The sequence below is a fragment of the Xiphophorus maculatus genome, chromosome 12, assembly GCF_002775205.1.
Source record: "Xiphophorus maculatus strain JP 163 A chromosome 12, X_maculatus-5.0-male, whole genome shotgun sequence".
NCBI classification, from domain to species: Eukaryota; Metazoa; Chordata; class Actinopteri; order Cyprinodontiformes; family Poeciliidae; genus Xiphophorus; species Xiphophorus maculatus.
Genome location: NC_036454.1, coordinates 19,380,936 through 19,408,167, shown reverse-complemented (window position 1 = coordinate 19,408,167; position 27,232 = coordinate 19,380,936). Strand labels below are relative to the sequence as shown.

The following is a 27,232-nucleotide window of genomic DNA, read 5'->3' as shown; positions in this document are numbered from 1 at the left end:
TCGGTTACTTGTTAACTTGACAGGTACACAGTAAAGCGTGGCCGCGGCTCCTCCCCCAACAGAGCTAGTCAGAGCTGCGCTACTGCTAACTGAACTGCGGACTACAGCAGGGAGGCTGTTCTTTGGCTCCTTACTAGTAGGTGGAAGTTGCAGTGCTGCACTAACACGAAGGCCTTTTTTTGAACATATTGTCGACTACTGCTGCCATCCCTAAGGTGAATTGCACCAATTTGTTTGTCATTTGTAGTTACTGTTAGCTAGTTTCGTCGTTTGCCTAGCTAACTTAGTTAGCTAGGCTTATTGGTATTCGACATCAGTTTCAAAACAAAGCCCGCAAAATTGAGAGTCCGAGACCCAGCTGTCACTTGTAGACTAACTTTTTATGAGTAAATCTAGCTGTTTGAAACTGTCAAGGAAAAATCGCAATGACACTCTTTAGTTCGAGATGTTTTGCACGTATGCTTAATGCCTCGTTATCTTTATTTTGCTGACGTTTAGGGTTATAATTTGAAGAGAATGCGAGTTTGGCCGTGAAGCTGTTAAACTGATAGCTAATCAAGCCTCTAACCTTGGGCTGCGGTGTTCTGTCGATAAAATCAGAGACGGGCTTTCTTGAAACTTGGAAATCAATGTCCGAGAAGAGTTCGTCGTCCGGTTCGGATGAGGACGTGGACCCAGAATCCGGGCAGCCTGTGGAGTTCGGAGGAGTTTTAAGCAAAGTAAGTTCTGGCGAATTAACGCGCATATTGTCTCAAAAGGTTATGTAAACACAACCCTACAAGACTCACGAGTTAATGGCCGCGTGACTTTTGTTTGTCTTTATTTCTCATTTTAAAAATCACAATGTTCATTGATTAACACAAGTAATGAAGTGCATGTAAATGTGCCAGATTGGGACATGAAGGCTAATCTCGATTTAAGGTCCCTTACATGGCAGGTTGATGATCAAGATTAGAAAGTTAAACCACACAGTTAACTAACTGTGTGGTTAACAAACTTTATTTTAAAATGTTTAAATAAAGTTCCTCTGGAAAACAATCAATGAATTCCTTAGCTTGACTAATATTTAAGTTTTTGTGTATGATTTTTGTATTAATTGGCATTGTGGTTTGTGTTGACCAGACTGTATTTCAAATATAACAAAGTCCTGTCTGTCATGTATATTCTTGATGACTCATAAGTGAAACTCTTTCTTAACTTTATGTTTCCTTATATTTCTTAAGTTCACAATTAAATTGAATTTTTTAATTATGTACAAGTTGTGAATCCATTATTACACCTAAACACGTATATAAAGTACTGCTGAAAGTCCTTTATATATTGCTGCAACTTCTGGATTTCTATTTATAGACAGGAAAACAATTTTATTCATCCTGAGATGCAAACTTGCCTTACGTAACTATTACAAAAGACAGTCCTTCTTTATTCCACTGCTCAGTCATCTGCATACATCTAACAAGTAACAGAATATATATATATATATACTTTAAAGTAATTCATATACAGGATGAAAAGTATCTTAAGCGACACCAACATTGTTGTGAATTACTTCAGAAAATGTAATTGTTATGTATGACATTATGAGGTTTTAACTTTTAATTCACCTCCTGAAAAGTACATTTTAATTAGTTACTGAAAAATGTTTTAATTGCATTTTGGAGCAATAACTGCATGCTGCTATTTTTTTGTGGTTTCAGTGGACGAATTATATACACGGATGGCAGGACCGATGGGTTGTGCTAAAAAACAACACACTGAGTTACTACAAGTCGGAGGATGAGCGGGAGTATGGGTGCCGAGGTTCCCTGTGCCTCAGCAAGGCTGTTATCACAGTAAGTGCCAACCTCAGGGGCAGGAAGGAAATTTGTGACTTAATATTGCATCAAAACAAAATGTCATGCAATTTTGCATCTGTGCACCATGTCTGCTTTTTAACCAGATATCTTGGAGTTAATATGTTGTAAAAAAGAAAAAAAAGTTTAATCTCAAAGAATAAATATATGATTTTAAATTATACCAAGACCAATAAAATGGGAGAGTTATTATATTTAAAAAGCCAACATTATGGAGTAATTATGCCCCTCAATTTACATTGAAATCTTGGCAAACCTGTGAATCAAATTCACAGAGGATTGCAATGAAGATTTAAATAAATGCTTTTCTGTGAATACGCTGCCTTTTATATAGTTAGAGGTTCTATAAATTAAGTTGCAATAGTCCTTTAGGTCATGTTCCTTTTTCATAGAATAAAGGTTTCACTGTAAAAAGAGGCAATATCAAAATCTGCCTTACTATAAAAGAGATTCTGCTTTATCAAGCTAAGTTCTTAATATATTGTAAGTACATCACTGTTTCTGATGGTACAGTGAAGCCGGTAGGTTAATCATAGATCAAGTGACTGGAGCGAAATGGCAGCTGAAGACTCGTCCTAGTAACAGATCTTTAAGGAGATTTTCTTCCATCTGTTTTAATTTTCCAATTTCTTTTAATTCTGTTTCAGTAGACAGTTCGATTTCTTTAATCCATGTACTCTTGGGGTATGAAGATAAGAGGCTAATGAAGATGTTAGGAGCACAAGTTGTTAGTCCCTTAAATGACCCATATAAAATTACCTGTTAATTTCCACTTGTTATTCACATCACAATGGCATTTAGTCAGTCATTGAGATTGTTTTATTAACAACAGCCTCAGGCGTTTTAAAAACGATTTGTTTACTTGAAATTGATGTTTTCTCCTGTTAAATGTAAGTTTGGTCCATACAGTGTTGTCCCTGGTCTGGCATTTTCCCTCTACATGCGAGACATGCTGAAATTCCACACTCTAGTTAAATATTCACTCCTGTTTGAGCTGCAGGAGCCAAACAAATGGTCTTACTGTGATTTTTGCACATTTTTCCTCCTCTGGGATTATTTGTTTTGGAACTGGATTAAAACTGTACAATTAAAGCTCTCAGCAAGCTCCTTTCAGCTGTGAACAGAATGGAAACCCCGTCCAGCCAGGGTCTGCTAAGAGTGTTACAGGAACCTAATTGTTTACAGCTTTATTATAACTCTTTCTCTGTGAATATTTAACATCTTGGTGTTGTGAGAGTGATGTCTGAGTACTTGCAGAAAAAAAATAAACTTGTTTTTTTCTTTTTTTAACTTATCAGATTGTTACTCACTGGCCAGCAATGAATGAGCAGCAAACCGCCCTTATGCTTAAGCACTAAAACCATAAAAGCATTGCAAACAAAACTTTTGAAAGGTCTGTCAACCTAAACTCTTAGATAATCTGTGATAATATTTGTAGTTGCTGTTTCCATTTACTCACATGTGTGTATTATTGGGGAAGCTCATGTGAAACTTTGTTTACATTTATGTTGGCAAATATTAATCTCTTAAATTGTGGTTTGGACGTTACATTAAGTTTTTTGGAAAGCTAATCAAACACCATGGGTAATTAGCATCTATATAGACAACACTAGAGGTCTAATAATAGGCCAAGAGTGAAGACAAAGCCACTATGTTTGTGATGTACTTTGAAGTCAGATGCTGGAGGAGGAACTTTACACTTATATGTCACGCTTTATGTGCCAATACTTTATTTTGTGGCATGCAATAAATGTGAAAGTCCACTAAAGAAGAAATGTTCTTTTGCCTTCTCCGTTCTTACAGAATTGGTTGCTTAGAATAATTTATTAAAAGAAAAATGACTGAAAATATGACTAATTATTGCCAATATTAACAGAACACACTCAAACTACGACCTCCCGTGTGCTTACAGATGAGGTTTTTCTTTCCTGTACGCAGCCTTTTTGCACAGCAGTGCTTACACAATGAGAAAAAGAAATGAACAAACCATAAAGTCGAGTGTAAAGCAGAGGTTTATGGTCCGTGTCTGATACTGCACAGTAAGATAGATGGCTGTTCTCTCTCTACCCCAGTAACAGTCACGGCTCAATGCGCCTAAATGTTCTCCCCAGATTATCTTCAGGTTCTGGTTGGAAACAGGGTAGCTTTTCTAATGTAACACCAGCCTACAAATTGAAATTACTGAGGGGTTTTTTGTTTTATTTATATATATATATATATGTTTATACAGTATATATATACAGTATATATATATACTGTACAGTACAGACCAAAAGTTTGGACACACCTTTCTAATTCAATGGGTTTTCTGTGTTTTCATGACTATTTATAAGGCAAGAAATCCCACTTATTAACCTGACAGGGCAGGTTGACCTATGAAGTGAAAACCATTTCAGGTGACTACCTCTTGAAGCTCATCAAGAAAATGCAGAGTGTGTGCAAAGCAGTAATCACAGCAAAAGGTTGCTACTTTGAAGAAACTAGAATATAAGGGGTATTTTCAGTTGTTTTACACTTTTTTGTTTAGTGCATATTTCCACATGTGGTGTTCATAGTTTTGATGCCTTCAGTGTGAATCTGCAATGTCAATAGTCATGAAAATAAAGGAAACTCATTGAATCAAAAGGTGTGTCCAAACGTTTGGTCAGTACTGTATATATATTGAGCACTGAAATATCATAGAAAACCTTTGACCCAATTGGCAGTTGCAAAGTGCAGCTTGTGAAATCTATCAACATGAAAGTGTCTCAATCAATGTTGCATAAAGTTCTGCAGGCTCAGACTTGGGGATCAGGCTCTGGAGGGATGTGACCGTTGTCAGCAGGAGCAAATAAGGCAGCACATGAGTGTCATTCTGCAAATGAAATTAAACTTAGCTGGCGGAAGGTTGTGTCAGCTGACAGAGCAGCTGGAGTCTTGTTGGTCCTGGAGGAAAAAAAAAAAGAAAAATCTGACAAGAAAACTTGTATATTCCTGTGTGTTATTCCTTCCTGTGAACCTTTTGCAAAGCTGCACTCGTCTCAGCTGAGTGCAGTAGTCAAATTCCAGTCTGAGAGGAAACGGATAAAATTCTTTGTTGCACGTGTTTGGGTGCCTAAGGCTGTCGGTGAGTGGAGCAGGGCGGGGGAGCATAATAAGTTGAATAATTCCTCCCAAAAGGAGAAAACAAAGTTGAAATGATCCAGCTTCTTCCTGTAATAATTAATGTTTAGTTTTCTTTTTTTTTTTCTCCGCACAGCTCTGCTCCAGTTGTTTCGGGGTGGGACAGGAGACGCGAGCCATCAGTTCTCAATTAAAATGTCTGTTTATCGTGTGTGACATATGGCTTTCTGTCACTGATTGACTCCGTGTGTTTCAAGAATGTGTCATTCCTACTCAGTTAGGGAAACAAAGAGCTATTGAAGTAGTATTTTTGCTCCTATTTCCCACTACTCTAATTAAGGTAAAGGGAAAAGTTCAGATTTAGTTATTTGATTTTGTGTTTGGCTATAGTCCGTTCTGATTCTAAACATTCATCATTATTATTCATGAGGCCTCTCCTCTCTTTGCGCAGCCTCACGAGTTTGACGAGTGCCGTTTTGACATCAGCGTGAATGACAGCGTTTGGTACCTCAGAGCAGAGGACCCTGAGCACAGGCAGGAGTGGATCGAGTCCATAGAGCTGCATAAGGTGAGTAGCTTGTTGATTCTCCTTAATAAGTTTACTATATTTATGTTTTCCTTTCGCGTCACTCTTGATCTCTTTCTTTGCATAGTTACGAATTTAGAGACTCGGGAAACGGGTCCATTCACGGCGTCTAAATCCAGTTCTTCATGTGTTTGCATGTAGTTTGTGTGACCCCTGTCAAGATTAAAAACACGTTTTCTTACAATAAACTGAATAATCTTTGTTTGCTATCAGATATTTTCCTGGCTGCCGTATTCACATACCTCCAACATTCAGGTTGAATCAGAGGTCAGTTTTTCAGATCCGACATGGAGTTCTGTGTTTTCTGTTCTGTGAGATGGGTGTGATAGCAGAAGGATTCGAACACACATGCAGAGTTTGGTACTCTGGGAATGTGAAGAATCTAAGTGAGGTGATGAGGCGGGGGCTTCCCTCTCTTTGATAGTAGGCTGCTGCTCCCTTTAGAGACATGTTAAAGGATGTTTGGCTTCACAGTAAAAGTATGTAGGCCAGATTGAATTTGTTCAGGTTTTGGGTCAAAGCTTGCATTTAGATTCATCTGTTTACAGGCCTAATGTCTCTTCTGCAAACAAAATCCCCGTCTGGAGAGTTCACTTGGCTGGAGTCACATGTTTTGTGATGCACTTCGTTTGCTGCAAACACAAGAAGATCACATGACTTTGACTTTTACACAGTAAAAGTACTAGATGCAGCCATGAATTTAGTGTAGTATTTTTCTGGTAGTGCATCACCAACATTGTACTAACTTCACCAAAATTTAACTTTCCCAGGGCAAAAACTATGTACATTATTGAAACCAGATATTTACACACATTGTTTGTTAAATACCAGAATAATGAGAGTGATAATGTTATAAACATACTTTAATAAAAGTCAGTAGTCTACATGCACTTCCTTAGTTTTTGGTAGAAGTGCCTTCAAAATTTAAAACTTGTGTCAAACATTTTTGATGTCCTTCCACAAACTTCTCATTAAAGTTTTCTGAAATTTTGGCTCATTCCTCCTGACAGAACTGGGTCAGGATTGTAAACTGCCTGACGAAAGCTCTCTCCAGAAGTTTTTTATCAAGCTTTTTGTCCTTCAGCCTCTTTGTGACAAATATGGTGGTGTGCTTGGTGCTATTGTCCATTTGGAAGACCTCCATATTTATGCTCAAACTTTAACTTTCAAGGCTGATGTCTTCAGATGTTTCTTCTACATTTCAACATGATGTTCCTCCTGCATGATGTCATCTATTTTGTGAGCCGTAGCAGTCTTTCTTACAGCAAAATACCACATGAACATGAGGGCGCCACCCCTCCTCAGCTGGAATGGTGTTATCAGCCTTACAAGCTTCCCTCTTTTCCTCCAAATGAAATGTTTGGTCCTAATGACCAAACATTTCAAATTGATTTTCATTAGACCTCAAGACATTTCTCCCAAAAATTAAGGTTTGTGCCTGAGTGAGTTTGCAAATTGTAATCTACCTCTTCTTTTTTATTTCTTTTTTTGCTTTGGAAGTAATGGCTTCTTCCTCTACGAGTTGCTCTTTTAATCCATGTTGGTACTAGACTTGTTTCCTTGTGGGTAATGACATTCTCTTACCAGCTTCAGGCAGCGTCTTTACATCAAAGAAAGACCTTTTACTTTTGCTTTAGGATTGATGCATCAAAACACATTTATCTCTTGGACAAGGAACCCGTCTGCTTCCTGAATGGTGTAATAGGATCGATATTCCCGGAGTTTATTCTGTGCCCTAAATAGATGGACGTGTCAGATCTTCAGATCTCTGGAAATTGTACCAGAGGATGAACCAGACTTATAGAGGTCCACAATTCTCACTAATACCTTGCCTGATTTATTTTGGATTTGTCCCTGGATGAAGGAAGCAGTTTGTTTGAGGGGTTGGCTTAAAACATCCTGGGGTGTGCCTCTATTTAACTCAAATGTTTGAGACGCTTATAAGTCATGACATCATCATCTGGGATTTCCTGGATTGATGATGGTGTAAGCTGCTGTCTCTTCAGACCCGTTGTGTAATCCCGTTCCATGTCTGAACAATAAAAGTTTGTGTTATTAGTTTTTAACTTAATTCCCAGTAGGATTTCACCAAACTGTTTTTTGTGAAGCAACTTTGCTTTTCTCTCTGCAGCCTCGTTTATCTACTTTCAGACTTGCTCCCTCCTTAATTAACCAGAATAGATCACAGAAATTATAATAAAAACAGTCTATCACTTTTTACAAATTTTGTGCTGTCACTGTTACAGAAAATAACACATCCTGTGTTATTATGCAGGATGTTTTAGTTTAGGTGTGAGTAACTTTATGTGTTTGATCTATTAGAGTCACAGTGTGAATATTTTGTGACCTTGTAGAGGTTAAAGTATCATTACATTAGGCAGTGTGTCTGTGCCGCTCCCAATTGGACAAATGAGGACTTCCTCTGTGCAACCTCCCATAGTTTCATTATTGCTTCCATCATAGCAACAACGACAAATATTCTGACTGGCTTATTTTTTAGCTCTTATTTTTGGCTGTATTGTTGAAACATAATAATTATTATTTCTATAAGTTGAGTAGTCCATTTTTAAGCACCTTTATACCATCAACTCAACTTAATAGGATACACTTTTAAGAATGGGGTTGTTTCTTTGGCTTTTTTAAAATACCGGTTATTGTCTGTTATAGACGCGTGTATAAGTATTGATTGTGCAAATCATGAGGATAATCCTCTGGGTTAAAGAACTGGGGATGGGGACCAAACCCTGCAAAGATGAGGTGCTTAAAGATGGCCGATAATCACAAGTTCAGCTGTTAAACATGTATTGGTTTCCACTTTTCAAAGGGAATCTGCTGCCATTTTCATATCTGTGTTGGAGCATCAGCTTGCTTTGGGAAAACTGTTTCAGTGCAAGTTCATTTGTGTTTTTGTACGTGGGTGTGTTTGTGTTGGTGGTGAGAAAAGTGCTGCTGCTGGTTACTGTGATAAGTGCAGCTCCTAATGAATATTGCATGTTTTTTTGTTTGTTGTTGTTTTCTTCACTTTATGCTGAGAAAATGGATTTTGATGAATATTAGAGAGCTTGAATTTGAGAGAATTGGGAAAATCTCTCGTTTTAGAACGATCATGTCAACAGTATAACTTTAACTCGGGGTGCAGCTGAATAAAAGGAGATGAAAGATGAGTCGGGCAGCAAGACCTAAAGTATTAGATCCAGACAAATGTTGCTCCCTGCCTCCCACTCTTACACTCAGTCTCTCTCTTTTGCTGTGTCATAATATACAGTAGGCTGCTTCACTCGCCCACCTTTTTAGTACTTCATTGGTTTGTTACACAAACAGCTCCAGACAGCACTCGTCTTTTCTCTAATGCATGCATGCCCCCATCATCTTTTACTCCACATTCACTTTTCTGACTGCAAGAGCAGAGAGTCGCTGATGCCTGCACAGCGATGGATGCCGCAAAGAAAAATGGACAAGATGAAATGGTTTCACATGTCAGGGTATGTGGTTTCCTGATATATGCATGTCGAAGAAGAGGTCTCCATTTATGAGTGTGTGTTTGAAAAGCTTTGTGTGAAAGGAGACAACTTAATTATAAGCAGAAGTCGCCTCTCAGTCTGTTTCTTCTGCTTCAAAGAGCATCCAGTGTCTGCCTCTCATCTAACTGCTAAGAAGCAAACGGCTACTTTTCCCCTCTTCTTCTCTCTTTGCTTCTTGTGCCTGTTTTCCTTCACATGATGAGCTAAGCATCTCTCTGTTTCTCTTCTTCACCTCCTCTTCCTCTCTGTCTCATAGTGAGGTGTGTCCGGGGAAACTGGATTAAATCATCTGCTTTGTCAGTGTCAGAGAGTGGTTGGGGATCGCCTGGCCATGTTGGGGCCAGCAAGCCGTCAGGACTGCAGCAGTGCCCTGCTCTGCTTTGGCTGTTGGAATGACCGAATGGTGGGCTTAAAGCATTTTGGCATGCTGCCTGCTCGCTGTAAATCAGCCATGCTCTCAACAGTATCTACCTAGTGTGCCATTGTTCTGACATGGAGTTATTTTTCCACACCCCATACTGTTTATTTGCATGCAGTTTTTGACATGAATCCAGGTTCTGCTGTACAGAACGCCCGCACACCGCTTGTAGTTGATGAAGCTTGTAGTACACGATGTGGATATTTCTCAAGCAGCAATCTACCCAGGTCAGAAGTTGCTGTTGTGCATGTGTGTGTGACTGTACACCCTCTGATCACTCATTTAACTTGTAAAACCACAAGATCCCATTTCAAATATGGTGTATGAACGGGTGCTCAGTTTGCATGGTTGTCATGCAGCTGAGCAGGTGCATTAAAATGGCAGTCTGTGCTTTCTGTCAAACAGCGTTCAATGTTTTGGTGCTGAGTGGAGTTTTACTATACATTGAGGAATTTTCTTCATGGATTTAACTTTTTAAGCATTATCACATTCATAAGTGCAAGTGATTTGGATCGTTATCTTACTGAAACATCTGATGGCGACTCATATTTAGTCTAATTAAGCCCACTAGATTTTTATTTATCTGTGTTACAAAGAAAAGTACATCTGAAGAATCAATAGCGGTCTGCAGTGGGTATGGAGCAGAGGCACTTCATGTTCTTAGAGCCCGTCTGATTTCATAACCGTGTTGATCAGCAGAATTTGATGCAGATAACATGTCGATAATGGCGCATAGTGACCTTTCATTTAAATAGCAAATGTTTTGGTGAGTGAAAAGCCACACCCCTTTGGTTGCTCAATTCTTCTGCGTTGTCTCAAAGCACACAGGATCTCAGTGGATCGCCTTGCATGATGTGACAGGACAAAATGATCCATAGTGCTGGGATTGTGGTTGTGTGATTATTGGAACCATGTGGAACCATGACCTAAAAGGGCTGCATCATCTCAGGACTTTTGGAAGAGAAATAAAAAGTCTTTGGTTTTATTAATAAAATGTTCTTGAAACTCCGCTTGGCCTTAAAAAGTATGAATAAAAAATTCATACTTTCATTTCATTTTATTTTAGATCAATTGCTAAGAGTGTCAATAACTCTACCACAACTGATTCTGTAAAAGCAATTCATAATGTGAATTTTCTTCCTTCGCTGAATAAATGGTCTCAAATTAAAACAATTTTTAAATGTATTTTTCAGAATTTTTCTATCTGAGTTTATAGTTCTAAAATTAGCTGACATAAAATTTTAATTGCCGCTATATATTTCCACATCAGTAGCAAGCGGCATAAAATATGAACAGGGCCTATTATCAATGCTGACGAAGCACAAATAATCTTATTTACAATTACCTTATTGATATCTGTGGATCGGGCGTGGCACCTGAAACCACAGGTCAGGTTAACTTGACAATCACGACTGACATTTGAAATGCAAACACTTCTGTCTCACAGCCTGACTGCTGTTTCACTTCGTTGGTCTAATGAAGAGTGTCTTTTTTTCTGATTATATAATATGTTGCAAAAAATGAGCACAACATGTGGTTGTTCAGTTACGTGGGCTTTTTCTGTGGATTCCAGAAACGTGTATTTAATCATGAAGTCCGTCGTTTCAGTTTAAAGAGGCACTCACTGAGTTTTGAATTTTAAATGCTTGCACTCATCCCAGTACTGGACCTTCTGGAATGATTTGTTGTGTTTATATCTTAATTTTTGTGGTTTAAAAATGTTTCAGTGTATCATGAAATGTCCTGCAGAAACATCTTGGTTTCACAGCAACCACATTGAACACAAGAAGCTTCCTTTTTCTGGAGGAAACCCGTTTGTTTGGTCCATAATGAACTCCGGATGTTGTTTCTTTGATTTGTATTTTATGTCAGTTTCCTTACTGTGTCACTCTGTTGCAATAGGAGAAACTGCAGCTGAAGCCCGAGTATGTGGTGTCTCTCAGTATCGTCACCTGACTCTCCTTCAGTTTAGTCACTGATTTTAAGAATACCTCCTTCATTCGTTCCCATTGGCCAACAGAACCGGCTCGCAGCTTCTAGCTGATTTTGTAATCAAGAGAAAATTGGACTTTTAAGCTGTGACTAAACCTGAGCAAATACCTTAAGACAGAAATCCTCCCTCCGCATGTTTGCGTCCTGATTCACATGTTCAACATTTCACAGTTGATACTGCTTGTGCACAGGTGTGAGTTTTAGTTACTCACTCTGTTCTCGGATCATGACTTCACTGCCTCTGTTTCGCAGCTGCTGGTGGGACAAACAGACATTTATTTGGCGAATAAATGATATCTGTAATAAAACGGATATAGATAGGCAACGCCTCCGACTGTGCTGAGCCGGCAGTCGGAGGCGTTGCCTATTTCAATGACGGCCAGTTAATGGGACAAATGCCCCCGCAGCTACTCCCATATGACTGGTCATAGATCTGTTTTCCAGTACAGTGCTCTCTTGGGGTCCAGATTTTATATTAAGCCAACGAGTTCTCAAGAAAATGTTGGCCTAAAGCAGAAAATTTAGCCGCCCTACTTTAGATAATGGTCAGATATACAACACACATGTCACTACATAAAAAGTTGCTACATAAGACGCTGCATTAGGAAAAGAAAAACTTATCTCTTAAAATGTTTAATGAGAAACAAGAGTAGACCTTGATGGTTTTGTAACTTGGCTAGTAAAGTATTTATTTCTATTAAAAACTGATGCATCATAATCCCAATTATTTAACTTTAAACATTTATTTGGGTTGTAATAAAATAAATTGTTGCTAATTTATTATTATGGCTATAATTTACTCATTATAATATAATCTTGTGTTGATATTAAATATGACAGCATTAATTAAATTGGTTTATAGTGTTATAAAATTTGTGAGAATGTTATAATTAAACAAACCCTTTTTTGTTTTATACTCGCATGTTAAATACCGTTTAATCTTTCCTCATTAAGGTGTTTTTTTATTTCTGTTTTTTTATTGTGTTCATGTGTATTTTTGATTTTTCACCCTTCAACTGGTTTTCTTTGACAGTGTTTGTAAAGAGAGATGCACCGATCAGGATTTTAACGGGCTGATGTTTGAGGTTCGACCTGCTGATTCTTCTTTTAAACTGATTCACATCTAAGGAGACTCATAAAAGGGGGAAAAAAATGTTGGACAGGGTCTTTGAGGTGGGAACTTTTACCCAAAAGAAAATGAAGGGATTATACAATTTCTCCTACTCTGTTTGTTAAAGAACTTCGATCAAAGGAAAATTTGCCGAGTTGATCCAGTGTTATTCAATGTTCTGAACCACTGTGCTGTCTTTGTGTCCTGTAGCGTTTTGTTGTGCATCAGTGTTTTGTTTTTGTAGGTTGAAGCCCCGAGTTTTGTAGGTTGACTAAAGCTATTGTTTGATTTTCTTTGATTTCTTCTACTTTCATTGTTGCCTCTCTTTGATTTCCGTTCACTTGTGTCCGCAGGCTGAGTCTGGATACGGTTCAGAAACGAGTCTGAGGCGTCATGGTTCCATGTTGTCTCTCACTTCAGCTGCTAGTGCCTTGTCTTCCACTTCCACATCCTCCTTCAAGGTAAAAACATTAGTCATTGATCAGGTCTTGTATTTTCAGGCTATGAAAACTGTAGTGTCTACAAATAAAACACCAGATTTAACTAAATAAACCTAAATAATTACATTTTAATGTCAGGTTGAAGTTTTGCAGCATGGATTAAACTGCTTATCTCCTGCAAAAAAAAGTCCAACTGAACTGAATGTCGTCCTCTCTCTGCTCAGAAGGGCCACAGGCTGCGCGAGAAGCTCGCAGAAATGGAAACTTTCCGGGACATTCTGTGCCGACAGGTGGACACTCTTCAAAAGTATTTTGACTCCTGTGGTGATGCGGTTTCCAAAGATGAATTTCAGAGAGACAGAGGTAATGTTTGGCTTATATTACACCAGAACAATGTTTTAAGAGTAATGATCACATTTTCAGAATTGCACATCGGGTTTCAACCTTTGGTTTTACTGGCGAAGGAAAGCACTTATTGATGGCAGCTTCTTGTTTAATGCAGCATTAGAGTTGAAGAAGAGTGGTTGAAGTGGCTTGCTGAGAAAGGAAAAATCGATATCTGCTTACAGGACGTTTTGTGGCTAGTTTGATCTCTGAGGCAGAACCTTTTTTATGATCTTCAGAATTCCTTTTTATATTAAACCTGCAGGGTGCAGCTTGAAATCTGTTTGAAAAGCACAAATTTGTTCCCAAAACATCTGAGAAAGTAATAATGTCCTGAGGTTTTTTTGTTGTTGTTGCTTTTTTCAATAACCTAACCAAATATAAATGAAGCCTCATTGCATAAAGTTATTTTTGTTTCCTTTTCAGTTGTGGAGGAAGATGAAGATGAATTTCTGACCACTACAAGACCTGACGGTGAACACAATCACAACAACAACGGCAGCAAAGAGAAATGTGAGTTTTTCTGATTTAAATGAAGGATCCACTCAAGCAGCAAAAGCATATTTCTTTTAGTGTAATAAATGCATAACATGTGAATATGTCCTCCTTTTCTGTTTGGTGCAGTGTTTTCTCCGGCCAGTCCCAAAGTTATTAACGGGATTGACTTCAAGGGAGAAGCCATCACCTTTAAAGCCACCACTGCTGGCATCCTGTCCACTTTGTCTCACTGCATCGAGCTGATGGTCAAACGAGAAGACAGCTGGCAGAAGAGACTCGACAAGGTACAGGGACGATTGTGGTTGAAAAACATAAATGTGTTTCAGGTCTTTACGTTTGACAGTGTTTGCAGATTTTAAAAAGTTATTAGTAATAAAAAATAGTTTCACTTTTTCTATTTTAATCACATAGACGTGATTAAATGATCCAATCCAGTCAGAGCATAACTGGAAACAAGTCTATGTGTGTTTGTTTTGGGGGTTTTTTTGGTGACGGGGGTTGTTTTTTTATGTTTTTACATATAATAATCTTAAAAGTGTGGCGTGCCCCCTAACAAGTACTTTATTACGGTTATGTCAATTTACAAAAATGTTTCAAACTCTAATTGATTGAAGGAATTTTGGACTTTGACTAGGCCAACCAAACTTAATAATGTGATTTCACTTGAATCATTCCATTGTAGCTCTGACTGTATGTTTAGAGTCCATGTCCTGTTGGAAGATGAACTTTCCCCTCAACCTCTAATAGGTTTTCTTCCAGTTTTAACCTTTTATCCTCCCAGCAGTTCTAAGCAGCTTTTCTGTCCCTTCTAAAGAAGAACATCCTCAGCATGGTGCTGCCACCACCATGTTGTACTGTGGGGAAAACGTATTCAGTGCAATGCACTAAAAAAATCAATTGAAATTACATTTTGAAGTAGTGCTCTGTGACAAAAATTAAAGGGTGTACATGTATTGCACATTGCGTAACCAACAAATTATATATTGATTATTTCACTTTATTTTTTTAATCTCCACATTTTAGTATTATTTTTCTTTCAAATTTTGTCAGAAATATGATTGATCTCAAAAAAACAGTTTCTTGTTGGATTGCTTCTTGCCTCCTGTGACCATAAATGATCCAATGTATGTGTTAAAAATATTAATCATTCAATTATTGCAATTATTTTTAAAAATATAAAAATTGAGCGAATGAGTGTTGACTACAAAAGTTACTTATCTTAAAACTTTCTTTTCCATGTGATATAAATGTCACTGTGCCTTTAAGTGTACGCTCTCTAGAGCTCACTGCTTGTCAAACCAGTTTCTTTCCCCCCGCTTTGTGTTAAAGGCGTGCCACATAAAGCTACAATTCAAAAGCAGCTCACTTAATCTACGGTCAGGTGTAACCAGCACAAATATACATTTGGTTGCGAGTTTGATGGCTAGCTGACCTTCTGAGTTAGGGGGAGTTGGATATCAGAAGAATTTAAAGGGAGAAACGCAGCTTGGACTCCTTCTGAGAGGAATCTTAGAAAATGACTTCACTGACTTCTTGGTGGAAACATTCAAAGCAGCGGAGCACCGAGCTGCTCAAACACCAAACACAAAGATGGATACCTTTACAAACTTCCAGCTTTAAAGTAGGTCTCTTTCTGTGTGTGCGAGTGTGTGTGTGTGTGTGTGGTTGTTGTACAGAGCTGGAACAGTCCAGCTTATGTTTATTTTGTGGCAGGTTTTGTATGTCTACACCTTCCTTTGGACCCTGCTTGATGACATTGGCTAGTTTACTTTGGCCTTTACTCTGCTGCTTTTTTTGTTTTCTTATGTATTTAAGTTTACATTTAACCAATGTATTATTTTTGTAATCATTGCGATATGGGTAAACTGTGCAGAACTTAGTGCATTTTATTGTTTTCTTACTCTTAAGGAAAATTTTTCTTTTTCATTTTAAATAATTGATTGGCAGCAGAAAGAAACTTGACACAACTTCTTTCTCGACGACTTCTGACGAGGAAGAAACCTGTAGGTGTGAGAATGCAGCTGAATATTGCAATGTTTGCTAAATTTGAGACATCCAAACCCACATTTTCATCACCTTTTATCCCAGACTTTTCTTCTCTAATCTGAAGAACTAAAGCAGTCAAGGATGAGTGTTTTTGCTACAGCCACATCAAACACACTTTGTTCCTGTGCTTGTGTGCAGGAGTTGGAGAAGAGGAGGAGGGTAGAAGATGCCTACAGATGTGCAATGAGCGAACTGAAGAAAAAGTCCCACTATGGAGGCCCAGACTATGAGGTGAAGCGATAAGATCACTGGAGCTGAAACAGCTTAAGAATGAAAGCAGAGGGATTTATTGATGTGCTTTTTGATTGTCGTGGTGGACCTTGCTTTGAGCTGTCCTCATTGGCTCGTTGCAGGAGGGGCCCAACAGTTTGATCAATGAGGATGAATTTTTTGACGCGGTGGAAGCCGAGCTGGACCGACAGGATAAAATTGAAGAACAGGTGCGATGAAGTCTGGTACCCTTTAAAGCTGACTTTTTCCTTCAGCTTCTTCTGTTTTGATCTTTAGAAAACAAAGATGTGTAGTTTAAGCTACAGCTTAGTGTGCATATATAAAATCTCTGGTCTTGTGCTGAACTGAAATGCTGTTTGCTTCAGTGCCAGTCGGAGAAGGTCAGGACACCGCGACCGCCTCCTGTTTCTCCTACTGATGTATTTTCCGCCATTAGTACACACCGATTTGCAGACAAGGTAAGCAATATTTTGTTTTTTGTAGTATCTATAGTACATTTTCTTGGTTTAGTCAATCCAGTGTCTATAGTAGTGTGTGTATGCAGTGTGTCAATCACTTTCCCTTTCCCTTAGTTATTTTTTAAATTTATTCTAGAAATACATGTCAAAATTGGAACTTGTTGTGTAGAGATTCATTACACATGGAGTCACATATTGCTCTTATTTACGTAAATTGTTTTGATTGTGGCTTCCAGCTAATAAAACCTTCAAACTCAGTTTCTTAGCATTAGCAGATTGCAGAAGTCCAAAATAAACAATTAAATGACCTTTCTAAAGATGCTGGGTGTTTGGAGAGTACTGTATCCAAGCATATTAATGGGAAGTTAAGTGAAAGGAAAATGTGTGATGGAAAGAAGATGCACAAGCGTTAGGAATATCGGCAGCCTTACAAGGATTGGGAAGCAAACCTCACTTGAGAGTTTGTGGGAGAATCACAAGGTGTGGACTGCAGCTGGAGTCAAGTGGGTCGAGTGTGGGGTGAGAACAGGGTTTTTTATTTTATTTAGAAATCAAAGTCCAACTTGCTGGAGGGCCAGTGGACAGCCACAATATCGAAGTTGCTTCTGATTCACTGTGAAGTTTCCAAAGTCAGTGATTTTCTGTGGAACCATCGTCTGCAGGTGTTGGTCCACTTTGTTTCATCAAGTCCGGAGTCAGTGCAGCTGCCAGTCAGAACATATCAGACCATTTATGCTTCCTCCTGCTGAAGAGATTATTGGAGATTCTGATTTTATTTCCCAGCAGGACTTTGGTTTAGTGACCACGGCGTCACTGAGCCGAGAAGATGAGATGAAGGCGGCTAATAAAACAACAGGGGTTTCCTTGATACCTCAGCGCAGCTGCAGGCTGATCACATTAATGCAATGATTAAAGCAAAAGGAGCCCTGAACCAAGTATTGAGTGAATATAATGCGCATAATATTTTTTAAATGTTCATTATCTGTAAACCATAATCACCCAAATTATCAGAAATAATCACTCTGAGTGTAATGAATCTATATAATGAGTAAATTTCACTTCTAAATTTCTGAAATATATCTTTTCCTAGATTATATTCAAGTTCTTGCTCTGATGGCTTCCCTAACATTTTCACCAGAGCTTCTGCTTCTCCAGTTTCTAAATGAGTTGCTTGCTTCGCTCTTCCTCCTCTCTCTTTTCTCTTTCAAACATCTCTCTGCTGAGCAGCCTCGTAGCTATTCCTCCTCCGTGTCCTCAGTTGAGCTAGTCACCGCCTCAGATGACGTTCACAGATTCAGCTCTCAGGTACTGCCACATAAATCGTGGACCCCTGTAGTTGGATGCAGGAACCCGTCTCCCTTTTTCCTACTCTTACAGAGCATGAGCAGCTTGCATGAGAATGTCTTATAACAACTCTATCCAGGATGCTGGAAACATTAGCTGTACTGCCTGAAGTCTATTGGAGTGAAATTCTTTAGCCAAAGCTTTATTTTTTTGCAGAAATACAAAAACAGCAGAGCACCTACAGAACATAAACATTCCTGAACTCAAAGGCTTTCCTGAGGGTCCAGCAGGCATTATTCCTGGAAGTTGTTTTAAAGCTGCATGGCTGGAATCTAGAGAAAAACCCCTAATTTAGAACCATTTCTCATCCTTCCATCTTTTTCCTGTTTTACGGCACGAGCATGCAGCTGAGCAGACGTGTGCTGCTGTTGCTTAATGACATTGTTTGGATATTGAGGATTCTCTTCAGGCAGGACCAGTCGGCTCATTTTTATTTGGTTTCTCCTCTGTGGCGACATTTCTTGAATCACTTATAGGCCAAAATACTTGTTAGACCAGAGGATACTTACTTACTCATACTTATCTACCAACCCAGAAGTCCACAAGATACTTACTTACACTTATTTAGCAACCCAGAACAGGGATTAGAACTTGGAACCCAGAAAAACTACCTTAGCAGCTACTTTTTAGATTCCTAATCTTCCAACCCAGAAAAGGAATTAGACCAGATGATACTTAGTTATACTTATCTACCAACCCTGAATAGGAGTATCTAGTTTATTTACTTTGGATCAACATTATTAGCTTTTTCTTCTTTTGCTCTTTTTTTGGGTTTGTTATTTTGTTTGTGTTTCCTTTAATTCCTGTAAAGCACTTTGTATTGCCTTGTAGCTGAAAATGTGCTACATAAATAAAATTACCTTCACCTTCTGTTGAGTGAAGTTAGCAACTCTCCTGTTTGCAAACACACACACACACTGCCGATTGTTCAAGACTGAAATGGTTTGAATGGGTTAATATAGGTTGACTCTTGCTGAATTGTGCCTAGAATAGGCAGGTTATGTAAAATATTGTCTAACCTGAGCTTATTAAATGTCTCTCTGTGTCTCAGGTGGAGGAGATGGTGCAGAATCATATGATTTATTCTCTTCAGGACGTGGGTGGAGATGCCAACTGGCAGCTGGTAATAGAAGAAGGAGAGATGAAGGTGGGTACAGAGGAGACAACAAGCGGTCTATGAATCATTTCCCTTGGTTGCAAGCTGTGACTTATAACACAACTTTTTTTCATTAGTAACAGAAGTGTTCTTAAGAAAAAGTGAAAACTACTCCCTAATGTCAAACTTTTATACAAGAGTAAAAAAGTAATTCACAACCTTAAAAGGTTACATAGGGCTGTTCTATTTCTAGTTTAGGTTTTGCTGTGGGTATATTGACACAACTGTATCTCCTTCTCTAAATGTGGCGCTAAAAGGTTTACAGGAGAGAAGTGGAGGAGAACGGCATCGTCCTGGATCCTCTTAAAGCGACTCACGCTGTCAAAGGCGTAACAGGACATGAGGTCTGCCACTACTTCTGGGACACAAATGTTCGAAATGACTGGGAAAGTAAGTCTGCAGCGACAGGGAGGGTTGTCATGCCGACTCCTGTTTAGCTTCTCTGGTTTCAATGTTGTGACCTGACTGACATGAGCTTCTTCCTCCCTCAGCCACCATTGACAATTTCAATGTTGTGGAAACACTTTCCGATAATGCCATCATTGTTTACCAAACGCACAAGGTAGATTCAGACTCAATATACGGATATTAACCGAAACAGGCTGCACATTTTTTTCAGCGCTAGTCTGCAGCTGTTTGTGTTTGGGTTGTGTTTCAGAGAGTGTGGCCCGCCTCTCAGAGGGACATTCTTTATCTGTCGGCCATCAGGAAGATTCTGGCAACAAACGAAAACGATCCTGACACATGGCTGGTGTGTAACTTCTCTGTCGACCATGACAAGGCTCCAGTAAGTGTTGACACAAAACACTGATCGTAGTACACAGAACTCACACTGCTACTCTTAGTTGTTTACAGCATTTTTTTCCTCTGTCATTTTCATCCTTTGTTTCAAGAAATTGTGTAAAATGCAGATTAAATAAAGTGTCAAAAGAAAATGTAAATATTTTATATTGTTATAAGTTGACAAATAATGTTAAGTGATGTCAGTTCAGTTTAAATTTTTGTTATAGAGTCACTTACCAAAGAAGTTAAGATAAGTGAAAGACCTCATAAACAATACAAACAACTGTCAGCATAACATAGAGAAGAGAATAAAGAGTTTATTCATTTAAAATAGCAATAAACAAAAATTAAGCTTTTTACCAAAGAGAGATTGACACAAGTATTCCCCAAAAGATAATATATCAGTGTTAAGGGAAGTAATTAAAACATATGTTTTAAGTTTCTTTTAGCAAATGTGTAGTCTGTCAAAAATTATTGTTATCCTTTCAAAATCAGCGGAAAAACATCTTATAGCATCACAGATTTAATTAGAATTGCCGACAAGTCTGAGAGGCCTCCTTGCCATCACCCTAATCTCCATCTCTCTCCTCGGATTCTCTATCAGATCCATGACTTTGTCTGGCTTTATCTCTCCAAAACTTTAATATTCCTTCATGTCTAAAAAGAAACACGTTGATGAATTTAAAAGATTAAACCTGTCAGGGGTCTGAGTGTTATGTAGGGGTTTGTACACGAATCACCATCATTTCCACAAATGATCATTTCCAGTTGCCTTTATTCTATTCTTGTGACCCACAACAGTTGTCTTCTTTCCCATGACTGAAATTGAGAAGTAGGAAAAGCTGTAGAAAAACCACAATGTAGCTGAGTCAGCTGAAATTGCAGAAGAGTGATGACGCTGCGTTTGGAAATCAGGCATTAATGCATAAGACGGAGTCCACCGAAGAAGAAAGGAGTGACAGCAATGTCACCAGATTGAAGCACTTAATGTGTGAGAGCTTATGTTGTGATTTATCTGGTGAGGAGAAGAAAGTCAGGAGAACTGTGGTCTGAGGGCAGTAGCTCAGAGACATAGCAAACCTGCACTCTACCCTGGGATTTAAAAGCGTTGTGTGGCAGTCTGCTTACCTTTGACAAAAACTGTAATTAAAAAAATTTAAATCCTTTCAACGGTGGAGTTGTTTCTCCAATCTGCACAACAGCAGAGCATTCCTTAACAACTTTATCACCAAAGTAGTTCACTTTGTATCAGTGAGCCATTCAGTGGTTTCCAAATGTAAGCTTTTAACCTGTGACCATATGTAAAGTGTAAAGTAATTGTCAAAATGTAATTTTGATGGTATGCTTTTTGTCTAATTATGCGTATATTCTAGAAGAAGTTGTGGGTTGGAGTATGTTTTAATACAATTAAAACTTAGTTTTTCTGTAAAGCAGACAGGCATGTGAACATTAATAGTCAGATATTTTCTGCCTGTGATGAAATTACTGTGGAAAGACCCACTCCATTTGCATTAGTGGGGTAAATTGTAAAATTAAAGCTGTACATAAGAGTGCAACATAGTGAGCGTGTTTGTTTGTTTTTAGAAAATAGATTTTATGTGCTGTGTTTCGTGCTAATCATTTGCTTTTTTAACTCAAATGTCTCAAATAAAATGCATTTGGTTTAGTCAACAATAGTTAACCTAAACTATTCACAGGGCAGCTTGGTAGCCTGGAAGTGTTTGCATTTACAGTTTTTGTTTTACTTCCAGCCCACAAACCGGTGCGTTCGTGCCAAAATCAATGTGGCCATGATCTGCCAAACGCTGGTCAGCCCACCAGAGGGCGACAAAGAGATAAGCAGAGACAACATCCTCTGTAAGATCACATATGTTGCCAATGGTAAGTTCCTCTCCAAGCCTTCTGGTTTTGATCCCAGGATTATACTAACAAAAGAAAAGATGCTAAGTGGTGTGACGTAGTGTACAGTTTACTTTGTGTGACTCTTTGCCCGAGAAAATAACTTAAGTGTAAGTTTGAGATAATATGTTTTGGTTGATGATTGAAAAGTAAAACACATTTTATCACTTTATGAATCCCATGTGCAACTTTGCTATATTAGAACAAGAGCGAAAAGTGCAATTATAAGCTAATTCAAAAATGAATTAGGTTTTTGCAAATAGCGATATATTTCATAAGCTTCCTGTTTAAATTTGATTTTTAATAGTTGACATTGAATGGAAACCCAAATGCTTCTCAGGTTCTCTGTAGGGTTAGGTTGGATGAGCTTATCAGTGTAGCTGTCTGTCAGAAGAGAACAATCGCTTGGATTTTGTTTAGTCATCAGCTGTCCAGCAGCAACAAAGATGGTGTTTGTCTGTATTCTTGTGAAGACACAAATATCTGATTATTTCAGTGGATGAGGTGGATTGATACAGTGTTTGTCTGCACAGCTTGTTGGCTTTTAACCACTCTATAAATCTAAAACAGCAAACATGGCAATTTGGAATTGTTTGACTTTTTATTTTTTTTATTTTTGAGCAACTATGTTTTGGGTTTCTAGCTCCTGTAAACTGTAATCCTCAAAATTATAACAAATGTTTGAAACTAATCACTTTGTCCAGTGGAACAATGGACCAGTTTCACTTTTAAAGTACCATGTTCTGAGTTGCACCTGTATCTCTATAACATTCTATATAAAGTATTCTACTTTATATGGAATATCATATTTTTCTGAAATCCCAGCCCAAACGTCTGTACCTTATCCGTCACTTCCTGTAAGCAAAGAGGCTGCAGCAAAAAGCTTCCTCACTGGAGAGTCGGTTCTGACTTTAGGGGCTGAATGTTTATGAAGAAAGAGAGCAGTTCCCCCTTCTTTTCACTAGAGGGCGCCTTGCACCACCATCTCTACACTGATTTACTGTTGTCAATTCTTAATGGCTGGTCACAAATTGTGAGCAATTGCAAAGTGAGCTGGTAACCCTCCTGTGTGCGGCTGCAGTAAACCCTGGAGGCTGGGCTCCAGCTTCAGTCCTGAGAGCTGTCGCCAAGAGAGAGTATCCCAAGTTCCTCAAACGTTTCACCTCCTACGTTCAGGAAAAAACAGCTGGGAACCCCATCCTCTTCTGAACACTAAGAGGTAATCTGAAACAAACATTTAGCTTTTTTTAATATTATAAAAAGCTAATATCCTCTTTAATTGCAGTTTTTTTTGTTTTTTTTTTACTGATTTATTCTCCCTAACTATGTCAGGCTCTCCCATCGTAGGGATGATGCCCTTCATTCAACACGCTGTCAGAAACCACATGGCCCACTCGCCTTTCATTTACACAAATCTCCAGCAGGACAGCATATGATCAGGACGTCCCTGAAGATGAGCGAGCTTTAACGCCTCAGTAGTTTCCACCCCAGCTGCATCTCACTGGCTGCTTCCATCTAGTGGCCATGAAAGTGCATTAATAGTCAGTTCAAGAGTTTTTGAAGAAGTCTTTGAAATGTTATTGATTTGTTGTGTTTTTTTTTCTTCCTCTTCTTTTTTTTTGTAAATTGTTTTGTACATTTCTTATGATTACCTACTTCTGGACTTTTTTGGGTGTGCTATAATCACTAGTATTACAGTTATTTGTTTTTGCTGCTGCTAAAGTAAACTACCACAAGAGAGGAGCAGCTGCCCACTGTTTCCCCCTTTCTTGCCTTGCCCTGCCCTTCTTGTGACGACTCTTTACTGTTTGATGGGGGGGTCAGGGCTCACTGCTTTGAAATCTTTATATTTCCAGATTGTTATAAACTAGTTTTTCGGGGAGCACATAGACACAATGTATTGTACAGAGAGTAACTTTTCAGTTAGTTTACCAACATGACAAATGTGAATCGACTGTTAAACGCTTGAATCTGATGACAGCCATTAGCTGGGGCAGTGGAAGATTGAGAGACTTTGCTTATTAACTCTTCTTGGTTTGTTTTTTTTAATGCTAAACTGATAATATGGCCAACTGTGGTCTGAAGATGCTAAGTTGCGATCATCATTTGTCTGTAACCTCCAGCTCAGTGTTTCAGATGGACATTTGCATACGGTCAGCCTCGGTGTGATGCTAGGATTCCTCTCCTTCGTTGAGAGATAATCAGATCCACTTTGCACACCTGTTTTTTTTTTTTGTTGTTTGTTTTTTTGTAAATTGTTTGCTAGGCACTGAAAGCCATTTCCGTGTGTCAAGTTTGAAAACGAGATACGCCTTTGTGCTACAGAAGTGAAATTATTAACTGATGGGAAGTATATCATTCACATCTTCAGCTATCAGTTGTGGAGAATTTACATTTCACACGCCACACTGCGGTGCAGCGGCATCCTGCTATTTGACTGATAAATGAACCACCCCCAGAATGCCTTAGACACCAGGGTGACCCTTAAAACGTTCTACAGTTCTCTACAGCCACCAGATGTGCATTTATCAACATTGCATTGAAACTGGGAGGTGGGGGGCGAGGGAGTGATGGGTCGACATTTCACGTCATCGTACCTCATGACTTTTAGATTGTGTTTAACGCCAGCAAGCGTTGGGAGTTCTTCAATCAGCTGATCTGTGCGGCTGGGAAATTCGCCCGCAGATTTAATAATCTTTGAGCTCAGAGATTTGGAACCGTTCTGGATTATTGTTTTTGTTGATAACACAAGCTAGATCAACATGTTATATCATCTGAAGAATACAGTTAGTGTTTTTAATTGTATTTTGTCAGCAATCTACAGACTTTGTATATTTCTAAGTTGTACATCTGAAGTGTTATTATTTGCACTAAGTGTATTTGCATTTGACAATGTTCTGTAAAGTAAAATTATTACACAAGAGCTGAATAAAAGTGTACTGTTTATGGAGACAAACCACTTTTCTTACTGTCTGACCCCTTTGGTAAATATGTGGAAAAACATGTGAAATTGGCGTTTATTGCATTAGCTTAATACTGAAATATTTAAATGAGCCAACTTTAAATTTTGTGTTCCTGTGTTCAGCGTGGGAAAAATTAAATGGCAACTTCACAGCTGTGGAGTCCCCTGCACTTTATGAAATGTTATATCTGTAAACACTATTATCGTTTTCTATTCTACATCATAAATATAAATATCATAGGTGTGGTACTTTTTACTGTTGCTGAAGAGCTAAATGAATGTTACAAGTTCATGGTATCCTGGACTATTTGAAATATTTTTCGCATTTCAAAGATTTTAAATGTAGTTTTTCATCTGGTATTTCATAGTACAGCCAAATAAAAAACCATCAGACAAAATTAAACTTAATAGTCGTCGCATCTTTTTTTGCCAGGCAGGTCAAAATAGTCAACTTAAAAGTACTTGCAGGCCACTAAAATTTACATTTTCTTTTTAACTTGTGAATTTTTTCCTGCTTTTTATGAGCTAAAAACTATTTTAATGGCAACAAACAAGTCTGGTTTCTGTAAAAAAATAAATAAATCTTTCAATCAACTTGGATACGAAAAGGGTTCTTGTTACCTAATTACAAAAAAGCATAAAACCTGAAAAATAAATATGTTTCAGATATGTACTGGGTATATCTGAAAAATACACTCAATATTTTTTAAACAGATTTTCTTTTGTCATTGGTAAAATCTTTTTTATAAATTAATTTTTTTTCATACATTTTCAGTGTAAAATTTTGCTGCTGCAATAAAACCTTTACTTGTTTTAAGGGTTTTAACATATTTACAAGGGGTACCATACTATCATTAAAGGCAATGTCTGATTATATTCTTTGCTAAATTCAGAGTTAATATTTTCTTCAAAAACACAGAGGGGCATTAAGCTCAGATTCCATCAAACATTCCCAAACCATAATACTGCCATTCCTTTCCGTAATGTGAGGGTTGAGTCTTTAGTAAAGGATGATGCCTTAACAAAAACCTCTACACACTCTTCTCCAGTCGAAGCAAAAAACAGACTGATCACGTTACAACACTTGAAGTTTCCCCTAAAGGCCACTGAGTGAATTTTATAGTTTATTTATAGGAAGCTTTTCTGTACATAAATATGCGTTTTCTTTACATTCAGCGATTTAAAGTGTTTTTTTTATTATTATTATTTCAGCAGATGGTGAATTATCATGAGTTGTGTAATAAATTATTCTCATCTGTCTTGATTGTAGAGTTTGAACATTTATAGTTGGCTGCAGTCTCGATGAGGTATCAGACAGCGGTAAGTATGTCTCGACTTCTTCAGGAGGACGTACTATTTCCTGAACAGAACCATCTCGTCACGAGGCCAACCTCACAAAACTAGTAGTTCCACATCAAACATGATCCACAGTGTTCGTTCCTTCGTTTCTACATGTAGTATCAATGAGAAAACACGTGCATTTGTAGAGGAAAGAAGAAAAAAAAGTGCATTTTCACAGAGCCAACTCTGTGCTTATTGCCCCGTGAACCACCAACCTAAGCAATGTCCTCAGAAAAGAAAACATTTCCTAAAGTAATCATAAACGGTGTCAAAAGTGCCTTTTTTTCAAGCGCAAGTGTCTCATACAAGATCAACAAACGGTCTTTTCTCATTCTGAGCATCATGTTTCTCTAAGGCAGCACAAATGGTCACCTTGCTGGGAACAGTTGGCCACGTCGCAGTCTGTGTTTGGCCTCAGGAGCTTCGTAATCAAGTCGGCTGAAGTGAGTCGGTCCTTCGTGAAGCAGTTTTGATGCTTCCTTAAATTCACTGTAAACATTTCTTATCAGCAGCTCGTGCTGCAGCAAAGATTTAAAGTCTTTCAGGCCACCAGAAAAGAAATGTATGACATTAATCTAGCGTTTCCTTATGCATATATTCTCATATATCTAGATAGACTATGAAATCTTGGTGAGCACAATGAAAATCAAATACATGTAAAAAAAAAAACTAAACTAAGTAGTGCTGCTTTGATGCATGCTCCAGAAAAGCAACACTATCTGAAGTTCAGCACATTGTGACTGTTCCAACTGTGCAGAGGTCCGTCAACCAGAGAGGCGTTCAGGGGTCTTCCTTTGGAATTGGCAAACAACAAATGGCGTTGTGGTTGGAGCAGAACTCAGCGTGGAGACCGACTTCCAGCCTGGAGCATCCGATGGCGTGTGGAGATTGTCTTGTGTGGCAGGAGGAAATGAAGGATGTAAAGCTTTTACTGTAGAGAAGAAAACAAAACTTTTTAAAAGCACATATGTTCTAGAGCCAGAAAACTTAAAACAGATGTAGAAACTGGAATAGACGCAGAAATTGTTCTATTCCAAAGTATGGCTGTCTAAATGTCACACCATCACTCCTTTGCAGCAATCCACGCTGCTGCCACCTACTTTTATT

General features: G+C 38.3%; 2 protein-coding genes across 8 annotated transcripts in view; one reads left to right on the top strand and one right to left on the bottom strand.

Annotated features, from left to right (window-relative positions):
• Positions 1-59: 59 nt before the first annotated feature.
• On the top strand, positions 60-24,745 carry col4a3bp (collagen type IV alpha 3 binding protein). 7 transcript variants are annotated; one of them, XM_023344210.1, is made up of 19 exons: positions 60-215; positions 601-719; positions 1,698-1,832; positions 5,407-5,523; positions 12,937-13,044; positions 13,248-13,386; positions 13,834-13,920; positions 14,032-14,189; positions 16,090-16,182; positions 16,305-16,391; positions 16,548-16,640; positions 17,868-17,945; positions 19,036-19,131; positions 19,398-19,530; positions 19,632-19,702; positions 19,799-19,927; positions 21,675-21,804; positions 22,904-23,041; positions 23,170-24,745. In XM_023344210.1, the coding sequence occupies exons 2-18, from the start codon at positions 630-632 to the stop codon at positions 23,029-23,031; spliced, it is 1,872 nt and encodes a 623-aa protein (XP_023199978.1). In that variant the 5' UTR covers positions 60-215; positions 601-629; the 3' UTR covers positions 23,032-23,041; positions 23,170-24,745. The 7 variants fall into 7 exon arrangements, with proteins under 7 accessions (XP_023199978.1, XP_005804040.1, XP_023199979.1 ...); XM_005803983.2 differs by having other exon boundaries at positions 23,155-24,745; XM_023344211.1 differs by having other exon boundaries at positions 499-719; positions 23,155-24,745.
• A 1,123-nt stretch (positions 24,746-25,868) lies between these two features.
• LOC102222446 (phosphatidylinositol 4-phosphate 5-kinase type-1 beta-like) overlaps positions 25,869-27,232 on the bottom strand; it is a 40,528-nt gene continuing 39,164 nt past the window's right edge. The window contains exon 15 of the mRNA XM_005804042.2: positions 25,869-27,056. Within this exon, the coding sequence (XP_005804099.1) occupies positions 27,054-27,056 (3 nt within the window). The 3' untranslated portion in view covers positions 25,869-27,053. The remainder of the gene's footprint in view (positions 27,057-27,232) is intronic.